Source organism: Melozone crissalis, unplaced genomic scaffold (assembly GCF_028551555.1).
Source record: "Melozone crissalis strain CALT ecotype California unplaced genomic scaffold, PUWL_Pcris_2 ptg000023l_1, whole genome shotgun sequence".
NCBI lineage: Eukaryota > Metazoa > Chordata > Aves > Passeriformes > Passerellidae > Melozone > Melozone crissalis.
Window position 1 is genome coordinate 13,710,100 of NW_026535801.1, and position 26,731 is coordinate 13,736,830.

General features: G+C 37.7%; 1 protein-coding gene across 2 annotated transcripts; it reads right to left on the minus strand.

Annotated features, from left to right (window-relative positions):
- Nucleotides 1-26,731, minus strand: RFTN2 (raftlin family member 2). 2 transcript variants are annotated; one of them, XM_054277742.1, is made up of 10 exons: nt 26,601-26,731; nt 26,003-26,149; nt 20,935-21,118; nt 18,906-19,017; nt 16,683-16,995; nt 13,567-13,767; nt 11,168-11,289; nt 9,968-10,071; nt 4,323-4,401; nt 1-832 (listed from the first exon to the last, which is right to left on the minus strand). In XM_054277742.1, the coding sequence occupies exons 2-10, from the start codon at nt 26,139-26,141 to the stop codon at nt 563-565; spliced, it is 1,524 nt and encodes a 507-aa protein (XP_054133717.1). In that variant the 5' UTR covers nt 26,142-26,149; nt 26,601-26,731; the 3' UTR covers nt 1-562. The 2 variants fall into 2 exon arrangements, with proteins under 2 accessions (XP_054133717.1, XP_054133716.1); XM_054277741.1 differs by having other exon boundaries at nt 26,003-26,207.

Sequence of the window (26,731 nt, forward strand, 5' to 3'; positions counted from 1 at the left end):
TCCATACCAAGTCTGAATGTAGCTTAAATTATTAACACTCTACTGTAAGACTTGACATTTCTTTAGGCTTTTGAACTTAGGCAAGGCAAATAAAGTGAAAATTATATTAAAAAAACTAAACAACAGCCAGACAGTTCATTTTTCCCCACCAATATTTACAACATCCTTAAAAACCCCCAACAATAAAACAACCAAACAAACCCAAAAGCATTCCTCCAGCTTGTGGAAAATTCTAAACATCCTCATTCCTTTCTCTCTCACACAATTCAAACTGTCACTGTTCTGCAGCTTTTGCTTCCTTGCTTGTCAAAAGCATTAACAAGTTAGCAGAGCACCCACGTCATGTAGTTATACTATTAAAGACAGACAGAAAAACAAATTATTTTGCAGTAGTATTATTACTACAGTAGGATTAACTCAACATGGAAAATGACAAAAATACAAAAAAGAGTTTGGGAACAGTCATAGGATTATACCAATGTATTTAAAGTAGTGTAGGTTTTTTTAAAAAACCCATTTGTGTGATTTATGTACATGTCCATTTGATGCAGTTACTTACTTATCACATACATGTGACCTGAGTGACTCCATCCTCCTGGTCAAATTGTCCATCATCCAGTTCCCTTAATACTCCATCACTGCTACTGAATCCTGGGAAGCCTCCATAATGGGAAGATCCCTCCTTGATCCAACATTGCTTAGAAGGAGATAGGTGAAACTCATCAGGTGGTTGTCCAGTTTCTACAGGGCAGAAAGTAGGTGTGTCTGATCCAACACTTCTGCTGGACACCCTGCCTTTTTCTTCCCCAGTTATCTGTCTTAAGGATTTCCTCTGAAAAATGAGAGAAAGTTGAAATGTTAGTTTATTTAGGGAAAAACAACTGAGCCAAACACTTTGCAAGGATCATGGATAAATTTGGTGTAGCTGCATTTTAATCACGAGTGCAACTCTCAAGAAACAGGAGATTGCCATTATCTGAGGAGGCAATTCCCATTCCCATGGTAAATCTATGCAGATAGAAGTCAGTGGCTGCTCTATACAGCCCTTTGAAATGGGATCTACAAAGTCCTTGCACAGGAGGAACTCAGGATTAATACAGTCTGACTTTATCATTGGGACTGCCTGACATCTTTGCTGTTGAAGTGATGGTTGCCAATGTCAAAAGGGAAAGTCAGCAGATCATGATTGCTGCAAATGATAGAGCTACCAGACTGTGCTAAGGGTCCTCTGAGGCAATAAATAAAGGGCTTATCTCAGTTCAGCATCAGGAGCTACCTGAGTTCCTGAGATCTGTGATGGTGCAGCCCCTCCAGAGATAAAGTCAGTGCCCTGAGCCACACAGAGGAGCAGGGCCAGCAAGGCAGGAGTGCCCTGAGCCACCTGCCTAGAGCCCTGCTCTCAGCATAGGCACAACTACACCAGGAGATGTCTGCCAGGGGACACTGCCCTGCCCACAGCAGGAGCACATGGAGCTGAGAGGGAATCCAGCCTCAGCACAGAGCTGCATTTTAGCGTAAGAAGGACACAGTGCAGACACTTAAAAAAACCTCCACAAACACTTTACAGACTTTTACTATGCTTCAGCAAGTTTGTGTCCCCCTTCTGTACATTGCTAAGCTTTTTCTCAAACCCTGCTGAAACAGTAAAAACAATGGCCTATGTGGCTAAAGGAAACATGTTTAGGAAAGCTGTTACAGGGAACACTGGGAAATTAAACAAAGGGAAACAGCACTGCCTCAGGAGAAACAGAAGGAAATAAGTTTTGCCTGGACGTCACAGAAAGAGGGTGGAAAAATCTGTTTAAGGGAAATAAAGAAAAAGAGAAAAGAAAAAAACAACCCCCTCAAGCACTGCATGGTTCAATCTTGCATTTCATCCTCTGAACCCTTTCTTAGAAAGACAAATGGTTTGTGACAAACAGAAAGTCCACAGAGACAGTACAGCCCTTGTAACCCAAGAGGCTTTTGTACTATCACATAAACCACAAGCCAGGCCATAACTCACTGCCCCACAGATATATAAGAAGGCAGAGAGATGAGCTGTGAGGACATAACATCCTCCATCCTCAGAAAAGAAACCCTGTGAGAGTAAGAGACCAAGTAATGGAGGATTAAAATTATGGTGAAAACCAACGCAATTGGCAAAACAGAAGGAAAATGTAACTCTGCTAAATGTTTCAGCTTCAGCCCAGTTACCTATTTAGCCCAAGCTAAATGACCTCAGCATAACGAAATTTCTGGTAGAGAAGAAAAACACTCACTGGTACTGAAAAAAAAAAATTTGTTCAGATTTCAAACATAGAAATCCTGATGTAAACAGCTGCAAAACAGCTATTTCTTGTTTACTTTGAGTATGTTTAATGCTTAAGTCAAATGTTTCCCATTCCAACAACAATAAAACAACAACTACAAAACACATTTTATTTGTATACCCAAGGCTGCTCATCATTCTACAAGAGGGTGAAAGAATTTAAACAGTGAGTACAATGCTTCCTATTTTTAATTTAAGCCATGTCTCAAAGATTCATCAGTTCCTGAGACTGAATGTTTTTACAGAACTGGTTTGTATTACATCTCTTGGCAGAATCCAACTTGTGACATACAGTTATACTGCCTTTTAAGACACATAGTTAGAAGTGACATTATGCCTTCCCAAGGGTTAAAGTATCAGGAGTTCATGCCCTTATTATATACAGAGTATTGAAGAATTACGAAACATCAGGAGAAGCATTATTTTATGGCTGGCATGATTTTGCTTTATACATTTACAATTTTGCTATCAAAAATTGTGGTCCAAAAAATACTTTCAGAAATGAATTAGAAAAAGAAGTAAAAACTACTAAGTCAGACATGTGAGAGTAAGTCAGACATGTGAGAGGAAGTCAGAAAGTTTTAGAGATAAAAGCTGGAGGTGCTTTTGACACAGTGGGTGGTTAGGGAAAAAAATCCACTGGCAGAATTTAGGAGAGGGTATGAATGGAGAGAGATAAAGACACTGGCAAAGGAGACTACACAGAACTCTGAAGAGCAAAAAAGCAAAAGCTCCAATTCTAAAAATGAAGAAATAAATTATAGCATACGAGAACTACTGGGAACTGAGACAGTGGCAGAGACAAAAACAAACAGGGCTTGAAGTGTACATGTTGAAGGCAAGTTCTTCCAGGCATGGAAGTACTAATTATCAGGGGACACACTGAGAAGGAAGTTAGGCTGGAGATAAGCAGAAGCCTGGAGAAGAACAAAAAAAGGAAGAGTATATTTTAGAAGCACTAAACAAAGGAAAACACAGATGATGGCAACACATTGAACAGACAGTTAAAAAAAACACAGAGAGAGATCAAATAAAAATGCAAGAAATATGAAGAATTATGGAAATATTCATATAAATAGAGAAAGAAACAGCTTGGTATCACTGCCATATAATTATATGCCACGAATGAGTTTGTGAAGTTACCACTCCACTGCTGGACGTGAGTGAAAACATTCACAGCTTTCCTAACTGCTTAAGGTTATCACAGGAAAGGCATGTTGAATAGAGAAAGGCTGATCAGCCACTGAAATCGAGAAAGAACCAAAAATGGAAACCCATCACAGTATGTCAAAAGACCTGGCAAAGAAAAGTCCACCAGGAGTTCCCCCTTCTCTGGCCACAGCAGGATTTACTGCAGCAGTGTGCTGGTGCAGGAATTGTGACACTTGGAGCAGAATGTGGAGACCGTCAGTCACTTAATCCTCAAAGCACTTGATACAACCTCCACCCAAAAGGGACAAGGTTGTTGAGGTTTAACTGCAATTCCTGCAGTTGTTGAGGTTCAGCTGCAGGAATTTTAAAGCCTCTATCTCTGTCACAAATTTTCATGCAACAACAGCCCTTCACCCTGATAACCTGCAGGTTACTGTATCCCTTAGAGCATAGCTTGACACTCCTTTCTTCTAAAAATGTGAAAGTTGACGTTTTGAAGGTCAAAACAGTTTTCTGTTTCATGTGCAAGAGATGCAGGATTTTGATCAGACACCCTAAAGACTTCCAGGGAAATAATGCATAGCCAAACACATTCACCTGAGACACAGTAATTCCTTAGCACAAAACAGGCTTTTAGCCTGCTCATGCTTTTCTCTATGGCTTAAGAGATAACAGCTGAGGAAAAAAAATAACGTGATCCAGCTGCAAAAAACATCCACAAACCTGAACTCATTTGCAGGGAAAGCATGTTCTGCCAGTTCTTTCCCCTGTTAATTCTCAAATCTAGTTTGTTTCTGTATCTTACCATTATGTGAAGTAGTAATTTTTTTAATATTAATACCACAAAAATGTTACTCACCTCTGGTGTCTGGACAGCAGAACTCCACATAACAGGTCTCTGAAGAAAAATTACTTGCTTTGTGGCCAGATTTCCTTCACTGAAATTTAAAGAAAATAGTTTTCCAGGTTTTAAAGGCAATATTGTCACTAACATATTTGAAGTCAACTTTAGGGTGGGTGTAAGTTCACAAGTGAGAAGAGGACAGACTAGAGTATTATCCAGTTTATTAATTCCTCAATAGTTTTATAATGATATTTTTTTAAAAATAGAAGCATAGGACTTGGTTAAAGTGATGCACATGAAAATAGGGACAGACCAGTAACTTGTATTACCATGACTGGAGTTATTTAACATGTGTGCTCTTGCAAGTTTAAATATCAGAGCTCCTGCTTGTAATCCAAGTCTGCACAGTTACATCTGAATCAAACCTTCACAAGTCTTTTTTGAACTTAACCTTCACTGTTAAATACACAGCAACATATTACTACCTATTAATAGAACCACAACCAGGCCCAATCTTAATAGATCCATAGCTTCAGCAAATCTCTCAATACTTTGCGGTATGAAACTTGGGAATTAACATTCTTTACTGCTAAATAAAAGTTGTAAAATGTCATCAAATTGACACAGCAGGATAAGCTTGCTGCCTCACCACCTATGGATAAAGGGCTTCAGCTCAGTTTTATTAAGCTTTGCATCAAGATTGAGATGAATGACACCAGATGTTTTGTATGAGGGAGGTACCAGCATAGGCAGGACAAGAGAATATTTGGTAAGAAAAATAAAGAAGGGGGGAAAAAAAGAAGAGCAACTTCAGTCCTGGAACTTTTACAGATGTTAATACTGCTATGGTAGACAAAGCAAAGGTGTTTCTTTTTTTCCCAAAAGGGAATTCTGTAGAAAAATAAACACGACAAGTGAAGCTGCTCCCCAGACCAGATATTACTGATATGATATTTCATAAGCACTACACCCCCTTAGTAGTGGTGATAAATACATCCTGTAAGTTTTAATGTATTTCCATCAGCTTTCCACCAGAAATACATGTCACCACGTTGATAGGACATGTAATACAAACTCCAACTCCATGTCACTGAAAGTGAAACAATTTCAGGACAAGAACTCCAGAATAAGAAGATTTTAAAAATTCCTGTTTTCTTCTAAATGTCAGATACTATATTTTTATAAGTTCTTCTCCCCTCAGCTGCTTTTGGCCAGTATTCAGTAAGATCTTTAAGCATATAAAGGTAAAACACTGAAATTGTTTGGCCAAAGGGTGACTACATATTTAATAGTGCACTAAATGAGTAGCAAAACAGAAACATCAAAGACATGGCAGTTCATTTGAAGTATTTATGATTCTACCTATTCTATCAACCATAAAACTGTGTTATTATGCATAACATTTCTAAGAACTACTAAAACAATGTAAGCTTTTACTTCAGTATGGATATCTCACAAGATCAAACACCACCCATATGAAGTCAAGGCAACTGGTGCATGTTTCACAACTGAAAATTATTTTGTATTTAACATCAGGGACCTGCTCCAAGAAAAACCAGGGATTAGACCTGTTCCTATGAGCTCAGAAGAGCTTGTCAACAGCCTGCCCCAGTAAAGCTTCTGGAAGTAAGCTCTGAGAAAGTACACAAACCAGTACTATTCTCAGCATAAACAGCCACTCGGATCAATAGTTAGTCATGATGGATTTGTGATTTTGTTTGGTCCCTCACAATCTTTTTTTCAGTCTGACTCAACTCAGGTCACAGCATATCTTTGCATGTATTCCTTGGATGAGAACAGAAAACTAAAACTCCAGCTTGTGGGAAAAACAAAAATGCAGGAGAACAAATTCATTCGTTTCCTTAAGCCTAACAAGGTTTCCTGTTCCAGGAGTCCCTACCTCACTATTTGCATTCATTAAAAGAAAGTGTTTAGATTTTATGTCAATACAAGGAAACCTGCAATCCTGCAACCTTATTCCACTTGGTTAGGTATTTCTCTGTGCCTCAGTTACGTCTCTTTTGATCAACTGAAAAATGTCTCTTCCAAGCAACAAATCTGAGCACAGTCTCTGGCATGGGGAAGAGCCTAAGGCTTATTTTGTAACAGTGTCTGCATTCCTACAGAGAAAAGAAAAAAACCCAAACACTGAGCTACAGCTTGTACAAATTCTACTAGAACAGAAAAAGGACATGATGGTGAGTAGACAAGAAGTAAATTAACAAATTTCTAAGTCTGACCTTATTAAAATGCCGCACACGACAAAGCAGCTATGAGCTTAATTCACAAAGAACTCAATGACAGTGGGATTTCCACAGAATTTAAATGAGAAAAAGTGCTCAGAGCAAGGGAAGCTCCACAGTTTCTCTCACATTTCTACATCCCCTCTTTGCCGCATAAGTCAGGGCATTTTGAAAATACAGATTAAGTGGTGAGCCAGGATAAATGCATAACCATAAAGTCAGTGTTTCTGCAGTGCATTGCCCATAGCCTGCCCTGGCCATTTCAGGGACTACAGCAATCAGGGAAGGGAAATAAAGGTCACTGCAGAGTAAGGCTGCTGAAGCCTTTTTCCTGTCTCTTCTTTTAAGAGTGGTGAAGAGCAACAGAGACTCTTTTGTTGAAACACCAGCAATTTGTTTGTCTGCTTATGCTGTATGGGCAAAACTGTGTCCTCTTACACGTCTGTATTTAAGATCTCCAAAACACCATGAAGCTACAAGCTCAGTAGTACTGCCAATGGCTCTGGCTTTTACAGATCCATTTTTTAATGCATGAATGTTTGATGTAAAAAACATTTAGAAAAGATGTTAGACAAGATTTTCTGGAAATGACCAAAGGGAATAAGAAAAATTATTTTCATGTATGCAGGTGTCCTTTTTGTGGGTAGTTTCATTTCTCAAAAAAATATAACTTTGCACTCCTTTGGAACTGGGTAGCATCTAGACTTTCAGTTTGGAGACAGACACCAGCCTGGGATACTAAATGTCCTGGCTTAAAGGTACTATTAAATGAAAAATTTAAAAAGCCTTAAAAGTAATTCTAGTTTTCAATGACAAACATGTATGGACTTCTACAAACTCATGGTACTACTAAAAACTGCAGTAATACCAATTTACAAGCAAATACTCACAAAAGATCTGACATGAGGGCAAGTTTTACAATAAATTAGGAGAAAAGGAAGACAGAGGAAAATACTACAGTGAGTAAAAATGGGGATAATAGATAAATTTTCTTTAAATGCTATGCAAAAATTCTATTTTAAAAGTAAACATGAAAACATAATTTTGTCAGATCATTCCGAGTTGTTGCTTATTTAGTTTCTTCACTGTTTCTGAAACCTCTTAATATTCAGGCTGGGTTTTGAGGTCAGAGTTTTGAGTCTGGGGAAAAAACCAGCTGTTGATCAGCATAAAGTGTCCTTCTTTATTAAGACTTTTGCATTCCTAGGATGACCCACCACCACCACAGTAATGGCATCTTTCATAGCAGACACACAGTAACCGTGCAGGAATTTCTTCTCCTCTTTAAATACCAACATCATTGCCTAAAAATAGTAGTTATCAATCACGACTCAGCCTATCAAAACAGGAAGACATTAATTTTCTGATTCTCATGAATTCTCAATCCCTAATTAGGCATTCTTGTTCATAAGCTTTTTTCCTTTTTTAAAAGCAAACTGAATTGCTGTATATGAGATACACTACAGGCACACAAAGCATGACTCATCCTATTTCTTCCAAGAGTAACTCACAAGCTACAATGGGATAACAAGCATTAGACAATTCATACAAAGTCCTACTCAACCATTTAGGCCAGAAAACAAATGGTTTTTATTAGGCTGAGTTACTCTGGCGTGGGTACAAAATGAACCCAGTTTCAGATTTGGCCAGGATAGAATCCCTTTAGCATGGGCACTGCAATTAATGCTCTGCTTGTTTCACATCTGGGATACAGCACTGCTTGAGACCTGAATATCTTCCTGGTACATTCTCACTGATTCAAGGAACAGCCCCAGCCTAATCAATCTGTTAATGCTTCCTACAGCACTGCATCCTATTTTTATTTTCCTTACAGCACTTTGCATCTTTCAGTTGGCCCTGCCTTGGCTCTGTGATCTCTGAGGTACAAACCAGCACCATCTGATGTGCTGCAAGCACAGGCTGACACTCCCAGTGTCACTCAGCAGCTGCTCAGGACATTCCTGACCCTGCTGTCCAAACCCTGTGGGATGGGTTCAGTTACAAGGCTTGTGGGACACAAAAGGTTGGAAGTTCAATATTCTCTCATCCTATGACTCAGAACACACCATGACGACTAAAATCTCCCTGCCATCCTTCAAAGATTATACCCAGATTCTGAAGACTTACTCTCAAGCACCACGATTTGGCTGAAATTTCAGCTGTTTATGAACACCAGGCCTGGTAGTTCATATAGTCTATAAGTCACTATGTTCAAAGCTAATACACTTAGACTACAAAATTATTGAAGAAATTAAAGGATAACCATTTGTTTCATATTCTGGAAACCACTTCTTCCAGAGGAAAGCAAAACAGAGACTCTCAAAAAAAAAGGGTACAAAACATGCCATATTTTACCACAACTTCTTTTGTCTTTGCATTTAACCAGTTGGGAAAAGTCAACTATTAGAAAAAACACTTCCAAAAAACCCCAACACCTATTTCCAAAAGCCTCCTTCTTACATGGGGTGAGTTGATTTAATTATGCCAAATCACTTAAGCAGAACTCTACTTTCTTGCAACAGTTTTCTTAGAATCTTCCATGCACATCTTTTTCATGCTGTCTTGATTTAACACAGTGAGGCCTGGGATCCAAAGATTACTCAAGCCATCCACTCTTTCCACAGCTGTTAATGAGCCCTAAGCCCTGCCTCAGTACATTTGTTTGCTTTTGAAGTTTGGCAATCTTACTCTAATGGGTGGAGAACTTAAAAAAAGATGAGAGAAGGGAGGCATTAAGAATGCTTCATCTAGTGTTGTATCTTGTTTTGGGAGGGGTTATCTAAGGAAAAGAAGAAAAAAAGCAAGCCTGGAACCTTATGGGGAATCCAGGTCTGCAATTTAGCTCTTCTTAGGTAGAAAAGAGTCCCATCAATGCTCTAAATAAGCATTACAGCTAGAGACCTGAAATCCAGTAGTCTGGTATTGTATTTGAGTTGAACCATAGTGTCTATATTAGAGAGGAGAAACAGCCCAATAACTTGCTGGATTAGCACATTCTCTGCCCTAATTTGCAACAAATACTCCATGACTGTCTTGTGACAACATGGCTTTTTCCATGGTCTAAATCAGTCATTCACCAAGGTCCTAAAATAGTGAAATATTTCAACACTTGTTTCTAGTTGAAGCATAAGTAACCCCCATTGCTGTGGACTGGGTATGTGATAAAAAGTTTCCTACATAAAATCTTTCATGTTTAGATTTACACAATGTATTTTAAATTTAGAATTAGAATCACTGAAATCAGTAGTCCTAAGCAGATATGGCAAAGCCCTCATGAAAATGCTACTTACATCTCAAGCTTCACATACATTTAACATCAGCAGCATTTTTCTTCCTTTTACATTCAAGTATGCAAGTAATTATTTGATAATTCTCAGCCATACACACCAAGAATGCTGTAATCAAGAGTCTGGGTACCTGTCATGTCGTACAATGGGTGTAGGCAGGACACAGGTCAGCAGCCATCCAAACTCAGCCAGCGTGTGCAGTAAAGGTCCATAATCTGTTTTAATTTCACACCCCTACATTAATAATCATAAAAAGTAGTAAAGAGACTCTGTACAGGTTTTATTGGCATTTCTACACAATTACAACACCTCCCCTCTCTCACTTTTAATGAGATAATCCTTTAAGATGACATCAAACTGTTGCTTGGTAGAGATTCATTATTTCAAACTGAAAACAACTTGAGAAGTTCAAGACTACAAAATCCATGGAAAACTGAATTTATTAACATTAGGTATGAGCTCTGACTCATCAAGACATAATTCAAAGCATCTCATCCATTAAACTTGTCACTTCGTTAAATTAGTGCCTAAAACTTTTAAAGCATCATAATTAGGTGTCTCAATTGACATCTTTATTTACTCCACATATGAAAAATAAGCATTTCACTTAGCTACATACTTAAGGTTTTGGTGGGTTTTTTGGTGGTGGTCTTTTTTTCTGAAACATACAAGTCTTCAGTTTGATGTTAATTTTTTTCACATTTGTAAATGTGTTTATCATTGGATATTTCACAAGTAAGAAAATCCAACAACATAATCCAACAACAAGTGCTTTCAGATGTCATTCATAGCAATAATCCTAAATGATAAGAATATTTCTACAGAGTAATTTAAGTAATTTTATTGCTGTAACCCACTACAGCAGCAGATGTAAATTTATTAGGAAACCCAAGTCTTCCATATTTAGCAGTAAAAACACATATCTGAACATCGTACTGAATTAATTTACTAGCAATTTTCTCTTCTTGTTTTTCTAGATCTGGCTATTTTCTCCTCCTTTAAAAAAAAAAAGTGACCTGCACCTGCTGAAATTAGACCTAAATTAGTCTGAAAAAATCCCCCAAGATGTTTTCTTTGGTAGTGGTACTTGTTGGTATGAACATTTACAAATGTCAGGCCAGAATTCCTCTGGCATATTTCTTTTACGCACATTTACCAATGCCCACAAATGTGATTTCATTTTTATCATTTGGGGCTTTAGTAAAGCCTATGCAGGTGACTTCAGGAAACCATCCAGAATGCTTATGGAACACTGGTACCAGCATCCTAAAGGAAAAAACAAAGAAAAATACCAGGAGGAAATAGCACTGCTAAATCATCACCTATTTACCTCAATGACTGTCCATTGTTCAACAACTATTGCATCATTTCCTTTCCTGGTAGATCCTGGAACCCCAGCACCTTCTTCTTCATAGATAAATAATCCTTCTAAAGATTTGGGCAAATAATCCCCTGTGAACATAAACATAAGCATTAAGTTTTAGGTTGATAGATTAACAAGATGTACACAAGAGGTTTCTTTCTCACTGAACAGTTCTCTAAAATAAAATTAAATGACTCAGCAAACTCAAATTTGTGGTTATTTATGGAGTGTGCAAGTCAACTTATTATTAAAATCCCTTTTTTTCTACACAAATTGAACTATGAACAACTGTCTCAAAAGCATTAACCCCTTCCATACTCCAGTATCAATTCCAGTTCCCTGTATTCAACATATCCATTACAGAGGATGGGCACAACCCTTTTTTCCTCAACTTCAATATTGTCCTCCTGACAAGACATGTGGCTTTTGGTGTGGTGGGAGACAGCACAAAAATGAGTGAACCATGAAGTGTAAAGCTCAACTACAGCCACTTAAATACACAAATGGCCACAGGAAGAGCCTGAACAAGTAATTGTAGGAGGATTCCTGATGGGAAGGAAGTTCAGAGCACAAGTGCCTGACTCACATGTCAAAGGCCAGCAGCATCCGTTTGGCCCAAACTAAAGCTGTGCATCAAATACAGATTCAGTTTCTGGTTCTCCTCCTCCTAACAGCCTTTGGGAAGCCTTTTGTGGAGATTCACATTGACAGCTGACTAACCAACTAAACTGGTACAGCAAAATCATGTAATCCTCAGAATATCAGCATTAAATCCCCTCCAATACTGGATGAGATATGTTATTACCTGGGTATTAAAGACGAGGAGTTATTCATGCAAAGAAGAGCAGACAGCTCTCTCTGTGGGGAATGGAACACTGTAAAACTGTTGTTGGACAACAGCTGCAAAGATTAATTTCAACAGCTGCAAAACCACCCTTCAGTGAACTGTAACAGATCTCCAGAGAGTTCTTTTCCAGCTCTAAAAAAACTTCATAATGAAAACTAGAGGTCTGAATTCCCACCTCTCTTCCACAGAAGGAAATTTGGTTGTTCCACTGATTTCAATAAAAAGGAGTAACAGTTTCAGAGTAAAAAAGATGACTGCTACAAACTGTGGCATTAGACTATTCATGTGCACAAAATATGCAGTTTGAGAGGGACTAGCCGCCAAATTCTATCAGAAGTAAATCTACATTGATGAGCTTATGTGCCTCTGAGTCACAAAATTTACTGCAGAGCTACAGAAACACTGTGATTCACACTCAGAACCATGGAGAGCAATGAAAACTGAAGAGTTGTCATTAGTGTCAGGCTTTTGTTTTTTAAGAATCATAATTTAAATTGCAAAGATCTTGTGTTTTGCAGGTTTTTTTTACATTAAGGCCTTCAATAATCCAAGAGTTCATATTGTTTTAAATCAAAATTATCAAAAAAAAGGATAAAGCATAGTAAATACAGCAGCTGCTCAAACTGACAGTAGTTTTACCTCCTCGTATAATTAAGACAAAGTGACTTATGAAAGCCACTTTAATACATTATTAATTATCTATTACACTTGTTAATCATCCTGAGCATTACAAAAAACTGTTTAAGGTCCCTGGAGCCTTTTCAACTAAGATTTGACAAGACATTTCTCTACTGCAACCCCGTACTTCACTTGCTTACACTGCAATAATTAAGTCTAAAGGAACATCAACAAATTGCAACTTAGTACAAGCAAGACAGGTACAAATGCAACCAAAGCATCACCTTGGTGAAGTATACAGCGTAGGTTTGCTATCAAACAACATTTGTTAAAATAGTTAATTGTTTTGGAATTTATTAATCATCTCAGTTTGCTTTGGTCTGTACTCCTAACACTAGGGAACTACAATTTTCTTCACTTTTTTCAAGTAATTGTATAACAGTAGTTACTACTGGTTTTTGCACACTTTTAACTTCTGGCTTTCAGACAAATCCAATTCAAATGGAAATGAATTTCTCAATTACATATTTTACCAGCAACAGAGTTCAAGAGTTCTAAACACATTTAATCCTATTGTCTTTTCCTTGAAAAAGCACAAACCCAACCAGAAGAACTAGCACAAAAGGCTGATTTTGTTATAAAGCTGCTCTAGTTTGCTGCTTTGGAAATTGGCAATTTGATAAAACAAAGCAAGAATTTCAATTACTTCGTCCACTATAAATTTGTGGAATCTGATACCTAAAAGGGAGTAATTTATTTTCTGGGCAGTTACAGATCCATCTTGACATAGTCACATATATACCCTCCCATCAAGAAGCAAAATATAATCATAATTTTTTTCAAATTACATAGTTCTATGTGAACAAGCAAAAGCTTCATGATACCCTGGGACAGTACTCACCTTTAGAAGTTTCCCAGTGTACAAAAGAATCAACTAAGGCCAATCCTTGTTTATAATAAAATGTAGTTAATTCTAGCCAGTCTGCTTCCAGTGTACTAACAACTGGCCCCTTTCTTGTTACTTTCATAGACAAAACACCTTCATGGTAGGTCCAGCAGGTAGAATCATCATCAAAAACATTGAAGACTGTATAGAGCTTGTCTAAGGAGAAAGAAAGGAAGAATGAACTTCAAAGACAGTGCTCCAAAATTTGTAATATTACTAATCTCCTATTTTAACATAATTTTCTATTTCTAAGCAACAGTTTTAATAATTGGTTCTTAACATTGCTCTGCTTAAGACCTAAACACACTCAGGACAAGGTGTGAGGGGTGGTACACTTTGGGATATAAGGAAAATGGGAACTTATTACAGCTGGGCTGTCACTGAATTCTTCAGGTAGTTGGGGTTTGCATAAAGAGAACATACAAGGACTAAGAAAAACCAGTGCAAACAGCCTTCATTTCTGCCACTTGTGGAACTTCTGGCTACAATTACTAGCAACTATAAAAACAAAAGACAATTTTCTAAGCTTGCAAAAGTAAGGAATGCCTTGCACTGGCTTTAACCCATTATTCTCTGAAGTATCAGTGTAATTAGTTGCTTAGCTTACTGGGATTTTCCCACAATAAAATGATGATGGATCAGTGGAAGTTAAGGATACAAAAATTTATCTTTCAATTGGTTTTCTGTCTAGGTATTAATGCAGTGCTGTAACAAAATCAGTCCCACACAAGCACTCACTAACAACTGACATAGCCATAGCATATTAAGAAATCACTGATGCAAGTAATGAAACCCCAACTATGTGAGTGTGTTCTACAAATACACTTGTGGTCACTGGTGTAGAGAAGTAACACAAAGCAGCTGCCCAGAAATATTCTTGGATTGCCCAATACTGCTGGTCAGCCAAAATCAATGCAAACCAACCTCTAAATATCAAAGTTTTTGCACTGTCCAAACAAAGGAATTTGCTAAGATGACCCCACTTAAGAAGTCAGTCTCTCTAGGCTCCAGAAACAGAAATTTCCAAAATAGGATTTGCACTGCAAGTAATCTGAACCAATATCTGGAAGAATCCCTCTCTGCTTTGAGAAGTGTTACTACACTCACTGCAGGCGACATCATGTGCCCAGAATAAGGGAAATTCAGAACAAAATGTTGAGCTTTCAGTAAGAGATAACTCTTTATACAGTTTTATCACTTTCACAGGTGCTTACATCACAATAGATGTGTTTATCATGACAAACCTTAATTTCTTTTACCCTCTATTGAAGTGAGATCCCTTACTCTACAGAAAAAGAAAATTGTTTCCCAATACAACTATTCAATTCCTCACATCTACCAGAAATTTACCTCTGCAAGCAATGTATTATAGTCAAAATTCAATACAATAGTTCAAAAAGCAACAGAACAGTAAAAATTCCCCAAATCTATGACTTGGGCATAGTTTTTTGCCTCTTTTGAGCAGAGGTAAATTGAAGTGGCACACTGGCAGAGCAGTACATACTTACATACACGCAAGACTGCCTTGGAAAATTCACAACAGTATTTTTCAAAATGATGGTTACATAAAACATAGACCAAGAAAGGTGGTTAAGTTTCCGGAAGTTTTATCTCATGAACTCCAGTGACTTTCTATTTGACTAGTGTAGAGAAGCCTGGCATATCCTTCCTAAGCTTTCTGACGTTTCCTGAGAACACTGCACGTAGGGGATGCACTGGCTGCTGATCTACCTGGTCACACCAGCCTGTACAAACACTGCTCCCTCCTGAACAGAACCCAGTTTTCCACTTCTTCCTTACAGGACTGCTAATATATAGCAAACCCACTATTTCAAGCTGTAAGAGAAGAGTTAAGCTTTACAACATTATGCTATAAAGGCTCACTTGTAGAAAAACTGCTTTTACTCAAGTGTTAAAAATAAGAGGGACATTGATTATCTCTGTTCTTAGAGTCATCATTCTTAGAGTCTACAAACTGGAGAGCTGCTTTAACAGGAAAGTGAAAAGGTTGCTTTTGAGAGCAATTAAAACATGTCTGGCTCATCAGGGAATGCAGCCTGACATGAAATTTTCATGCTGCCTGCTTTCCACACAATTCTGTCTTGCATTAGTTCTCTTACTCAGATTACTTCTTTCTTTCTACCTTTTCCTCTTAGCAGCCAGGAGGCCTTAAGAGTTTCAGAACCAGAAGTCAATGTTTCAGACAATTTTTTGCACAGACTACACCAAGCACCTCATCCTTCTACAACAAAGTAGTCTATCACAGCACCAGCATTTTTTCAATTATGCTTTTCCTTCCTATACTTCTAATGCTTACTTTTCTCTAAGAAATTCATTTTGTAACAATTATTGTCTTCGATTTCATGGTCAATGCATTAATTTCAGTGATCTCTTTCAGGACACTTCTTGAAGGCACATTAACCAGAAAGAATCCATTATGAACGGATTTATTTGGTGTACATTATGTGAGTTGCCTGGAAGCATGTAAAATTATGGCTCCAGCTGGAAGGGGCTCTCTTTGTTGTCATCTTTGAAACAGGCACAACTGGAATCACAATGTATACTTTGAAATCATTACGTGTTTATAATTTTATATTGAGTAAACCTACGTGTGCATTCCAGAAAATATTTTATAACAACTGCATCCTTCTAAAAGGAAGGATTTTTACTGCCACATGTTTGTTATACACATATTGAGCAAAAAACCTTGAAATGTGCCACATTTCAAGCCACAATTACACTGTGGGTGATTTTGGGGGGTTTGTTTGTGGTTTTCTTTTTTTTCTTTAAATTGCAAACTAGAATTCTGACAGCACATCTACAATGGTCTATATGAAAACTGAAATATGATTTCAATATATTACTACAGTTCACATACATAAAACAGAAGGTGAGTGTTCCTTCTGCTTTTTTTGCTGGCAACTCTTTTAGAAATATGTATGCATTTACATATGCATGTGTAGAGGCATCTTCCAAAACTAGTATTTGATACAACAGAAAACACTGTTTTATTTTTTCCAATGCCTCAATAAAATACCTTACTTCTGCAACAAACAAGCAGCATTTATTACCATCTCCTTTCCGTGGTTTAGAAGGGCTGACTTCTTTTCCAAACTGGAAATCTGAATCCTCTAACAGTCTGCTTTCTCCATGCATTTCCTCCTCTACCCCACTCTCAGATGAGTGACCACTCAATGTCCCTTCATTCCAGTTTTTATAGCTTTCCTCAAAGTTTTCTCTTCTGTGTTCCCTATTTCTTCTGCCCAGCGTTGATTCCAGCTCTGCACCTCCATCTGCACTTGTTCCATTACAGGCTTTAGGATGAGGAAAATGTTGTGTTACAAATCCCACAAACTTCTTTCCTCTTTTAGCAGCTTCATTAACCTGCAATACAACATAAAACTTAGCTGCAAAGTCATTTTACAATTGCATAGACCTTTTTCTTCTTTAAAACTTGTACATACATGAACCACTTCACTAAACTGCTGAGGACATAAAGGCCTAACACTATTCAGAAGGATGACTGGTCTTTGATGCTGCCCCTGCTTCAAAGTAAATGGAAGTTTTCCAGCATGCCTTTGGAGTCAGGCCAAGAAAGGTGGCCAACACTGGTACTGACTTCAGAGTATACAAAATTCCTCATTTAGAACAAACTCAAAGTACTTTATTTACTGTGTTGTATTGAAAAGCAGCATGGCAGAGCAATAAATAATATTTCTCTAAATTTGTGATGCCAGTCATACTAAAAACATTTCTGTAGTATTGGAGGCCAGTATCTCTCTCATGAGGCATGAGTCATTGCCCCCTGGCTCCCTTGGAGGCTGCTCAGCTTTGTTATTACTGAGGACAGTGGAGGAGCAGAGAAAGGAGAGGGATAGAAGCAAATGAAGATCCTCTTATTTCAGCCAGTGGTGTCTTCCTGGCACTGAAGTCTCAATGCACAACTGTAACATCTGTGCCATCTGTGGGATGTGTCTGTTCTTGGGGCTGTTTTTTCCCCTGGGTGAAGGAGTGCTGCCATTTAGGAAGGTGACCCCACTGACACCTTGTATTACATGCTCCCCTCTGGCGTAAAGTCCTCACAGATAAATAGAGGAGCTTCAGCTCAGAAAAAGACATCACATGGGAAGTACTGGATTAAGTGAGGGCAGAGGGGGAAGGATCTTTGTTCAGTTTACTCACATAAACTATTAATCCCCAGGGTGAGTAAAAAAAATCAAGCACCTGATGGTACTGCAATCCCTTTTTAGTGCCATGGCAGTGACACCTCAGTCTATCTACACTCATTATTTATGTACAGCAATGATACAGTATGCCAATCACTGTGGTCATACATACAGAGCTGCTGCTTCAAGGACAGCCAAAATAGCTTTGAAATTAATAAGCAACAGAGAAAAACCAACAAAACGAAAATCTTTTTCCTGAAACACCACAAAGTTGGATTGTTTTAGAGCTTAAAAAAAAAGTACAAAGACTTGACTGGATTAATGGTTCTGTCTTTCTAAAACTGAGGGCATTAAAAAATCAAATTATTCTCACATACTACTTCTGTAACAGATATGCTTCCAAGACTCCATCACTGCTCATTTCAAGTGTGTTTTTCCTTCTAATCTCTGTCTGCTACACTACACCAACAACCTGGAATAGGTATATATATATTATAAATGCATAATGTAATCACATTTTACATTTGAAGAACCCAAAAAAGTCAAAACAAGCCATTTATAAAATACAAACAACTCTTGAAATCTCAAAGAGCATTAAAAAAGATCTTCAACATGCTTTTTCTTCTACTATCCTCCTTGGCAACTAATGTAAAAGATACCACTAACTCTTGTAATAACAATAGCTTCCTATTCCAGCAAGTCTTCAATTCTGCTGAGGAAGTTAAACACAAAAAGAACTAGAACTTGCATTTCAGTAGAAGTTTTATGTAACTATACAATACTTTCAAAAGCTGTGCCAAGTAAATATTTATTTTAGTTCCTATACATGTTGTATTTTTTGTTGAAGAATGAAAAGAACATTTCTTCTTGGGTACTCAACTCAGAAAAACATAACATTCATACATCATACAAGTGTTTTATAATGAGAGACTGAGCTTGATTTTGCTTTCAGTGAAGACTTCCAAAGCTTTACAGAGATATTGACAAAAAGTAACTCTTCTCACTCTGAGAGAAGTTTTGTAGCTTCTATAAAACAAACACAAAACTAAAACCACAACTGCTAAATGTAGCTTACACTTATGACAGAAACAAAAATCTGAAGAGAAGTTGGAAAAAAACCTCCCTTACCTTTTCTAGCAGTTCTTTCACTACTTCATTTGTCAGTGTTTCATATGTTAAAGGACATTCCTCAATCACCAGCCTGGGGTGCCTTTGTGCTCTGGGTGCTGCGTGCTTCTGGCTAGAACACAGAAAGAAAGCAGTCTTTGTCAGGAGTTTGCTGCTAACTTGAGCAAATGCTTGCATATAGAATTCTTTTCTTTTGGAATAGTTATGAATGAAATCCTGACAATGCTTCTTCATACTATTTAGAAGTCAATGGGTTTTGGTGTTTTGTTCTGTTTCTTAAACAAAATGACAGGTACTATGTGTTTCAATGCCAGGATGAGAATATTAATATTTAACAGGAATTTAATCTAAAGACCATGCAGAGAGATAGTTTGGAAATGAAGCTTTACTGATAAACAGCTCTGCCTTTGTAATAAATAAATGCAAAAATCTCTGACAATGCAAAACACACAAATTAAAACTAAATTTAGTAAGCACAAAGCAGATTGTTTTGTAGAAAACACACCATGAATAGAAATGGTCCTTTAACACCGTTAACAAGCTGCTGCTTAGTTTTTGTAACTAAAGGAGAGCTGCAGCTGTTAAATGAAACAGTATAGGCAAATTCTAGGAACACAATGCAAAAACACTTACTGAGGGTTAAATAATGTTTGAATCTCCCATATTGAAGCTGACAAACCCCAACTTCCATTTAAAGTTACAGAATAGCACTCATGTTTCATCTAAAGCCAGTTATTAGTCAGACAATATTTAGTGTATGCCAATAATATAATGGGATTTTATTTGATGCTTTCTTTGTATAATTTCATGTAGAAAATAAATTCAAAATTAAATGATAAAACACATTCAAATATAGAAGATGACCTTCCAAACAGTAGTTGGAGAAGGTGTATTTGCCCACAGCAAAACCAGCCTGGTTTTGGTACATATGGCACCTGGGAAGGAAACTGGAACCTACACCAGTTTCACAGGTATGCTACAGTTTCATCCTTCACCCATTCAGGGCCTGTTGTTGAAACAACAACTTCCAAAGGATGCCACATCTACAGCGATAAGGCAAAGAATGGGAGCCATGTGCTGGGAGTGCCAGCTCTTGGAAGCCTCAGCTCCAGGGCAAGTATTTTGCTTTCTTACTCAACTTTCTGCCCACAGGAACAGCATTCACCTTGTTTGCAGATGAATCTATAAAGGTTAAGTCGCATGAACAGCAAATACTCCCAAAAAGGCTTGTTTAATCAAAGGGTTTGAGAAGTTCTCTCAAATGAACACTTAGAGAAAGCATTACTGCAGTGGCAGCAAGGCAGCTTCCAATTCACAACTTCCCAGTCCTCAAATAAAGACAAGAACCTTTGTGCATCACATAAGGACTCAGGAGAGAAGGGGAAGCTTCACAGTTTTTAATGTTGTAAGAAATCTTCTTTCTAGTTATTCAAAATAAGAACAAGAGGTTATTTTCTTTGCATTCAAAGGAACTAATGAATGGTAACATTGCTTTGCATGTGTTTTTAGGATCACATGGTGATTTTAATGCAGTAAAAACAGGAGTAATAAACAAGACCATGGATCTGGAACATAAACAAGCTCCTGCCTCTCCCTCAGTGTCAAAACAAAGCTTTTGTATGACCTCTGCTCCAGAATGAAGATTTTCTTCTTAATAAGGAAAAACCCAAACTATCCCTGACAAATTAATTCACAATCTATGTCATTTTCCCCTGGGAAAGACAAAAGTTTTGAAAACCAAGAAAAAGCAAGCATGAGATAGTTTAAAGCAGCTTATTACTCTCCTAGTATTTTGGTTAATCTTATTTGCTGCAAGTTCTAAGACAGATGATATTACACTTTGGATTTTGTTAGGCTATTTACTAAGGCAAAGGAAACATTAGCTTAGTGTGTGCTTAGCATTAATTAAAGACTACTAACTGGCCAATCCGAGGTGCTCATTTCAAACTGATAAGCAATGAATGTTGAGCAGCCCACACACAAATGGCTTCAGTAAAGGATCAATGTACTCAAGTAATTTCCCTGTTACCTCAGCTTTAACCGGGAGAGCACCACTCGATACATGTGACTTGCAGGGAAGCTCCTCCTCCGTGCCACTGGCAGCAGAATGGGATGCACAGCTCCCACAACATAGCCTTTGCTGTAATACTCTTCCACCCGAGCTGCTATATCCAACACAGAACTGATCCTGATCACTTCTGGATTTGAAGAAGCTACAAAGCATTGAAAGCAGAAGAGAAGCACATGATACTGTGTATGTCTATAAACACTTTGGGTGAGTTCCTTTCATGCAAATCCACAAAACCTATCCCCAGCCATTTATTAAAACCTACAGTTCTATTTAGACAAGAAAAAGCAGATTCACGGATGATTCAACACTATTCAACTACTTCAAGTACCTATTTTTACAACTTAATACGATCTATTTTTAACATACTTGGCAACATTTTCTGTTTGATCAAGGTCTGCCAAGCTGATTTAAAAGCTGTGTTAACATCTAAACACATAATAGAGTTGAACCTAACAAAGCAACTATTTTGTCTAGTCCAAGCCTTAAACATACTAATGCAGTATCCCTCAACTCCAGTTTTCAGGTAAATTTCCACGTAACAGATTTAAGCCTACAACAATTGATTTGTTTCCATTAATTTTTTTTTCCACTTAGAAATGATCTGGAGGAGTATCAGTTGACACTTTGACAGTCCCAGTTCCTTTTTTCACCAAACTTACACATCACCTAAGTAAGCTGATTTCTAAGGAGGGTCCCTCTCAGCATGTGCAGGGATTTTGCATCAATAGGCAGCAACTAGATAGTACATTATTGTTGGGAAAACTACAGAGATAAAGGGAAAACTTCTTGGAGAACCTTTTTAAAATGGTCCACAGCTTTTGCAAAGAAAAAAGGAAGATTCCACACTGGTAACAGATACATATTCTGCTACAGTCAGTCTGATGGGTCAGTAATTCCTGTTTCTCACAAGTACAGCTGGAACTCTAGATGCCCTCAGAAAGCAGGAAATCAATACTCATACACAAATAGCAGCAGAAGAGCCATTACACCAGCACGGATTTGCCAAAGCTTTCATCTTTTGCACTTAGGAACTCTGACAACAAAACAGCCTGGCTGGAAACGTGCTGGTCTAGTGGTGAGCCCTGCTCCAGGCAGCCTATTTGCCTGGATCCTGATGGATCCCTCTTTGCAGGACTTTCTGTGCATTAATACCAGTGCCCATCTGCACCAAAGGATGCCTCAGTCAAAACTAAGCAACACTTTTTCCAATATACAAGCAAGTGTAATGTGCTGCCCTGAACATTCCCTATCTAACCATACAACTGCAAATACCTAAACACACTAACTCTTCTTTGATTCTGTAATTAAAAAAATGCATGAAATAAAAAATAAAGTAAATGCAATTATATAAATCTCTCATCACTTTGCGGAGTTAATTTCTTGTCCCTACCTTCCCTTGTCTATCTGCATTATAGTGCAGGTTGGCAATAGCAAGGAATTTAAGGACCTAAGACACAGAAGTCACTAAGTTTGTCTATCCTACTGCTTTAAACCATCATAAACCAGAGATATGACTCCTTGGTTTGCACAAATAAAAAAATTTATTCTAATAAATTGAATTAGAACTCTGCTGATTCACAAGGAGTGTTCTGTAAAGCCTCTTTATACTGCTTTCTATAAAATGTAGATAATATTGACATTCATACACTTACTGAGGGCTTTAAAAAAAGACCAGAAAACCCCCACAAACTATCAGAAACTAGTATTTTACAACACTCAAATGCTTTTTAACACCAATTTCTACTAATGGGAAAAGGAATGGTGGCCTACTTTGCTTGTCACTGTAAGAACCTTAACAGAAAAGCCATCAAGAAGAACCAGGATAATTTATACCAGGGAAACACACACTACCAGAAACTATCACCAACATACATATTGATGGTTTATTGCTGATATCCAACAAATACAAGCTATTAACTAAACTGTCATTCTCAGTCATAAGGACAAGGCTGTTGCACTTTTTCTTTAAGCAGACACTATCACAGCTTCCCTTTTGTAAATAGATGATATTTTGTCATTAGCAATACTCCCATCCCATGATTCCACTCTAAATCCAAGAGCCCATGTATTGAGAAATAACTGCTCCATAGCCTACAGACCAAAAAAGTAAGGATGATGCAATTTGATTGCCACATCCCTGATTTTATGAATGTCTTAAACCCTTTTTCATAACAAAAGTTTCCTTCCTGATCTGCTCTCAACAGGTAGCCAAAATACTGTAGCAATAAGAACTCCAGCTAACTTTCCAGATGCATGGTAAATCTCAGATGCAGGATACTGAAGATGATGACAAAACAGCTATTTCACACATATTCACACTGGCATTCAGAGTGACAGGAACTTGACAGCATGTGTCATCTTAGTAGGCTGCATCAATATTTCTTCTTTTCCCTAATAGGAGGATAGTGGATAATGCATAAGCATTCTGCTTTGAAGAAATATAGAAACTATCCCTACTTTTTGGTCAAACTGACTTCAAAATATAACAGCTGTTTGTGTGATTGGGATATGATTCATGACTGAGACTTTGGGATTTACAGTCACTGACCAGCATTTAAAATTACACTTCAGTGTCCACTGCTCCCTCTTCTTTGTACTACTTCAGTCCACCAAAATAAAAGATTGGCTGTGATTTTTTTTTTTTTGTTTGGGATTCCCCTGATGGCCATCATCCTCCATGGAACTCAAAGCTAATTTTTACAGTAGGGATGGGAGCATTTTGGGGACCAGGAAGGGAGAAGCCAAGGTTCGGTGCACAGCTAATAAGTAGTTAAGATGCACAGGGACTCCAGCCAGCAAATTCAGACTACAGCATGGTTGACCTAATCTGCATCATGGCCTGGGAGAAAAGATCAGGGACTGCTGCAAGTTTCCCCAGCAGGCTCATTTTGACTTCACGTTGCATATACCTGATAAAGCACAGAATAAGGCATATTGAATTGAAATAACGCATTTATGCTTGCTATACTTTTATCCTGATGCAGGACATGGTTTACTGTAAGGTCTTAAAATATTATTAAGTGCAGACTTTCTGTTTTTCTTGGTGCAAGGTCCAGTGACAAGAAATCACTCGGGCACACGTAAATCCCCTATGCAGAGGAAGACTTTGCTCTGGAAGTAGGCAAAGCAGAATGAGTGCCATAAATACACAACTTGACAGCAGAGGACAAACTTTGGTCTGAAGTGATAAAGGGCTCTCAGTTTAATTAAGCCAAAGGACATTCAAATAGCAACAAGTACATGAGCAAGCTGACTGAAGGAAAAAAGAAAAAAAGCTCAGTATATTCTCTACCAAACTTGAGCCAATCCACCCATTTTAGAAACACTCAGAATTGAAAAATGCCTCCAAGGCAGTAGAAATATGTACCATATTCTTTTTCTGTATTCATCTTAGCTCTAAAAACAGAGACTTCAAAAAAAAAATTAAGGTTATATATACATATCTAGAACCATTCAATACAAAGATACCTTTGTTTACAAATCCCCTTACTTCCAGTAAGAAACCTAAAAAAGAGCAAGGTAACTGTCTGAAACTGATCTCAGTTATTTAACATAATTCCACTGAAGCAGAGCAATTCTGATTATCAGACAAACAACAGAAAATGAATCTTTACTGCTGTACTGCTAAGTTATTAAAACAGAGCTACACCTTTAATTGCACATGTTCGATGGGCTATTACTTCAAAGGTCACAGCCACCTTTAAAACAAGTAATTTATAAAACACTATTAGAAACTGTAACTTGAAAACACAGCAAAACTATCTGGAACAGAGGCTATTTAAGAACACTGAATGCTCTTCAGTTTCCAAAAAATTTATCCTTCCTGTATCAGTAGTTAATTAATGTATGCACTAGGTAGCCTAGCTTTATTTCCAATATCTTACCACTACTTATTTGATAGTTTTGTTTCTTCAAAAGGAAAAAAACCAATGAGAAACTTTTTATGTAAATAAACAGAACAAAGTTAGATCTCTAGTACTATGTAACCTAGCAGAATATATCTATTAGTCTCATACAGCTTTTTAATGAAAAGACTCTTGTATTTAAAATAAAAATATTACAACATTAAAAAATAATCAAAAGCCAAGTTTTGTTTATGAAAAAGTTCCTGCAATTGCAGTAAGACCTGCACTTACACTGTTTCCCTTTATCCAACCCTTCTAGTAACAGCATTTACTTCAAATCCTTGTTATTAAGCATTTCCAGTACACTAGGTTGTTACAAAATGCAAGTTACTATGAAGTGACTGTAAAAGTGAGCTGTCTGTGCTCTGAGGGCAGCCATCTGGGCTTGTTTATGTTTTCAACTTTGTGGAACAGGGAGTTGCTCTGTTAGAGATGGGACACACTCGGGAAGGAAGTATCCCACAGAGCACTGTCTGCCTCTAGCTATGCATACAGATTTAGTTTCATTTCAGTCACAATTTCAAAAGACTATTCAACAACTACAAGTAAAGCATTTGGGAAAAAAAGCAAGACAAAACTCAGACTCTTATAACAGAAACTTCTACCAAGAGACCGCGGTGGGCGTAAGAGGGGAAGTTACTCCTGATATACAACTAAGGAACAGGCTTACTTCTGCATAAAGAAACAAGGACAATGACAGCCTGTTTTCGGAAGTTGAGTGCATTTAAAAAATTGTTATTCAATTAAGGCTCAGGCACAGTGTATTTTCTGAACCGTCACACTGAATTCAGACAACCATTATTCAAAGCCAGTACGGATGGCAGTATGTGACTCACAGGAAACTAGGAAAAATCTCTTAACAGTTTCTAGCCAGCTTCCTTAACGAGGACAGTTGTATAATTTGCAGGGTTTGGTTGTTAAAAATACTTCAGCAGTTTCCATTGTAATTTTATACAAGTAAGAACCTTCGTCGTGATATGTGTTTCAAAATAAAAGTCTTGCATTTTGGCTAGCTTTGACAAAAGTGCCTAAGATTTACTGTAAGTCAAACAAGAGAAAACTAAGTTAAATCCTGTTCCTTCTTACTTCAAAATAGTAAAGATACAGCATAAAAAAAATACCTTCCAAGGTAAAATCCAGCAATACATATTCATAAGCGGAATCCGTCTTTGTTTCAACTTGTGGTCTCTTCAGTGTAGAAAAGATTTTTCCAGGGCTGCTTTCATCTGGGTCTTCCAGCTTTCTCAGTCCGCACCCCATGGCAAGATCTGCAAATGATTAAGTCGCAGGAAAAGGTGGGGGGAGCAGCAAGATCTGTCGCTCCTACTACAGGGGAAAAAAAGGGAACCAAATAATTCCCCTCAATTTTTTTTTCCCCTATTAGCTGTAAATCCAAACAGAGAAAAAGTCCAGTTCCCAGACCGAAAAGCAAAGGTACTTTCCATTCATTTTTAATATAGAAGCAGTGAGCTCGAGATGATTTCAAGCTACAAACTTGGCTACGAGTAGGCTGGATTTCGCAGCAACATTAGAGCTGCTCCCAACTAGCAGAGATTTTCCATGCCACGTCAATTTACAGCCAGCCCCTATCAGTGCTCTCTTGCAGAGGACACCAATAGTGCTTTGTTTGTCCTTCTAGACTGACTGGGTGAGGGGGGGCGAGGGGGAAAGAAGAACTGAAAAAGAAAGTTAGAGAGAAACTTGTCTGTCATTCCTTACCTCCAGAAGTTCCCAACTGCAGTAGAAAGTCAGACAGGAAAAAAGCAAGTTAGTCAGAATGAAAGAATGAGAAAAGAGCCTCAACATGGTTGGAGATGAAAATCACTTCCAGAAAGGAAGTCAGCTTCAAG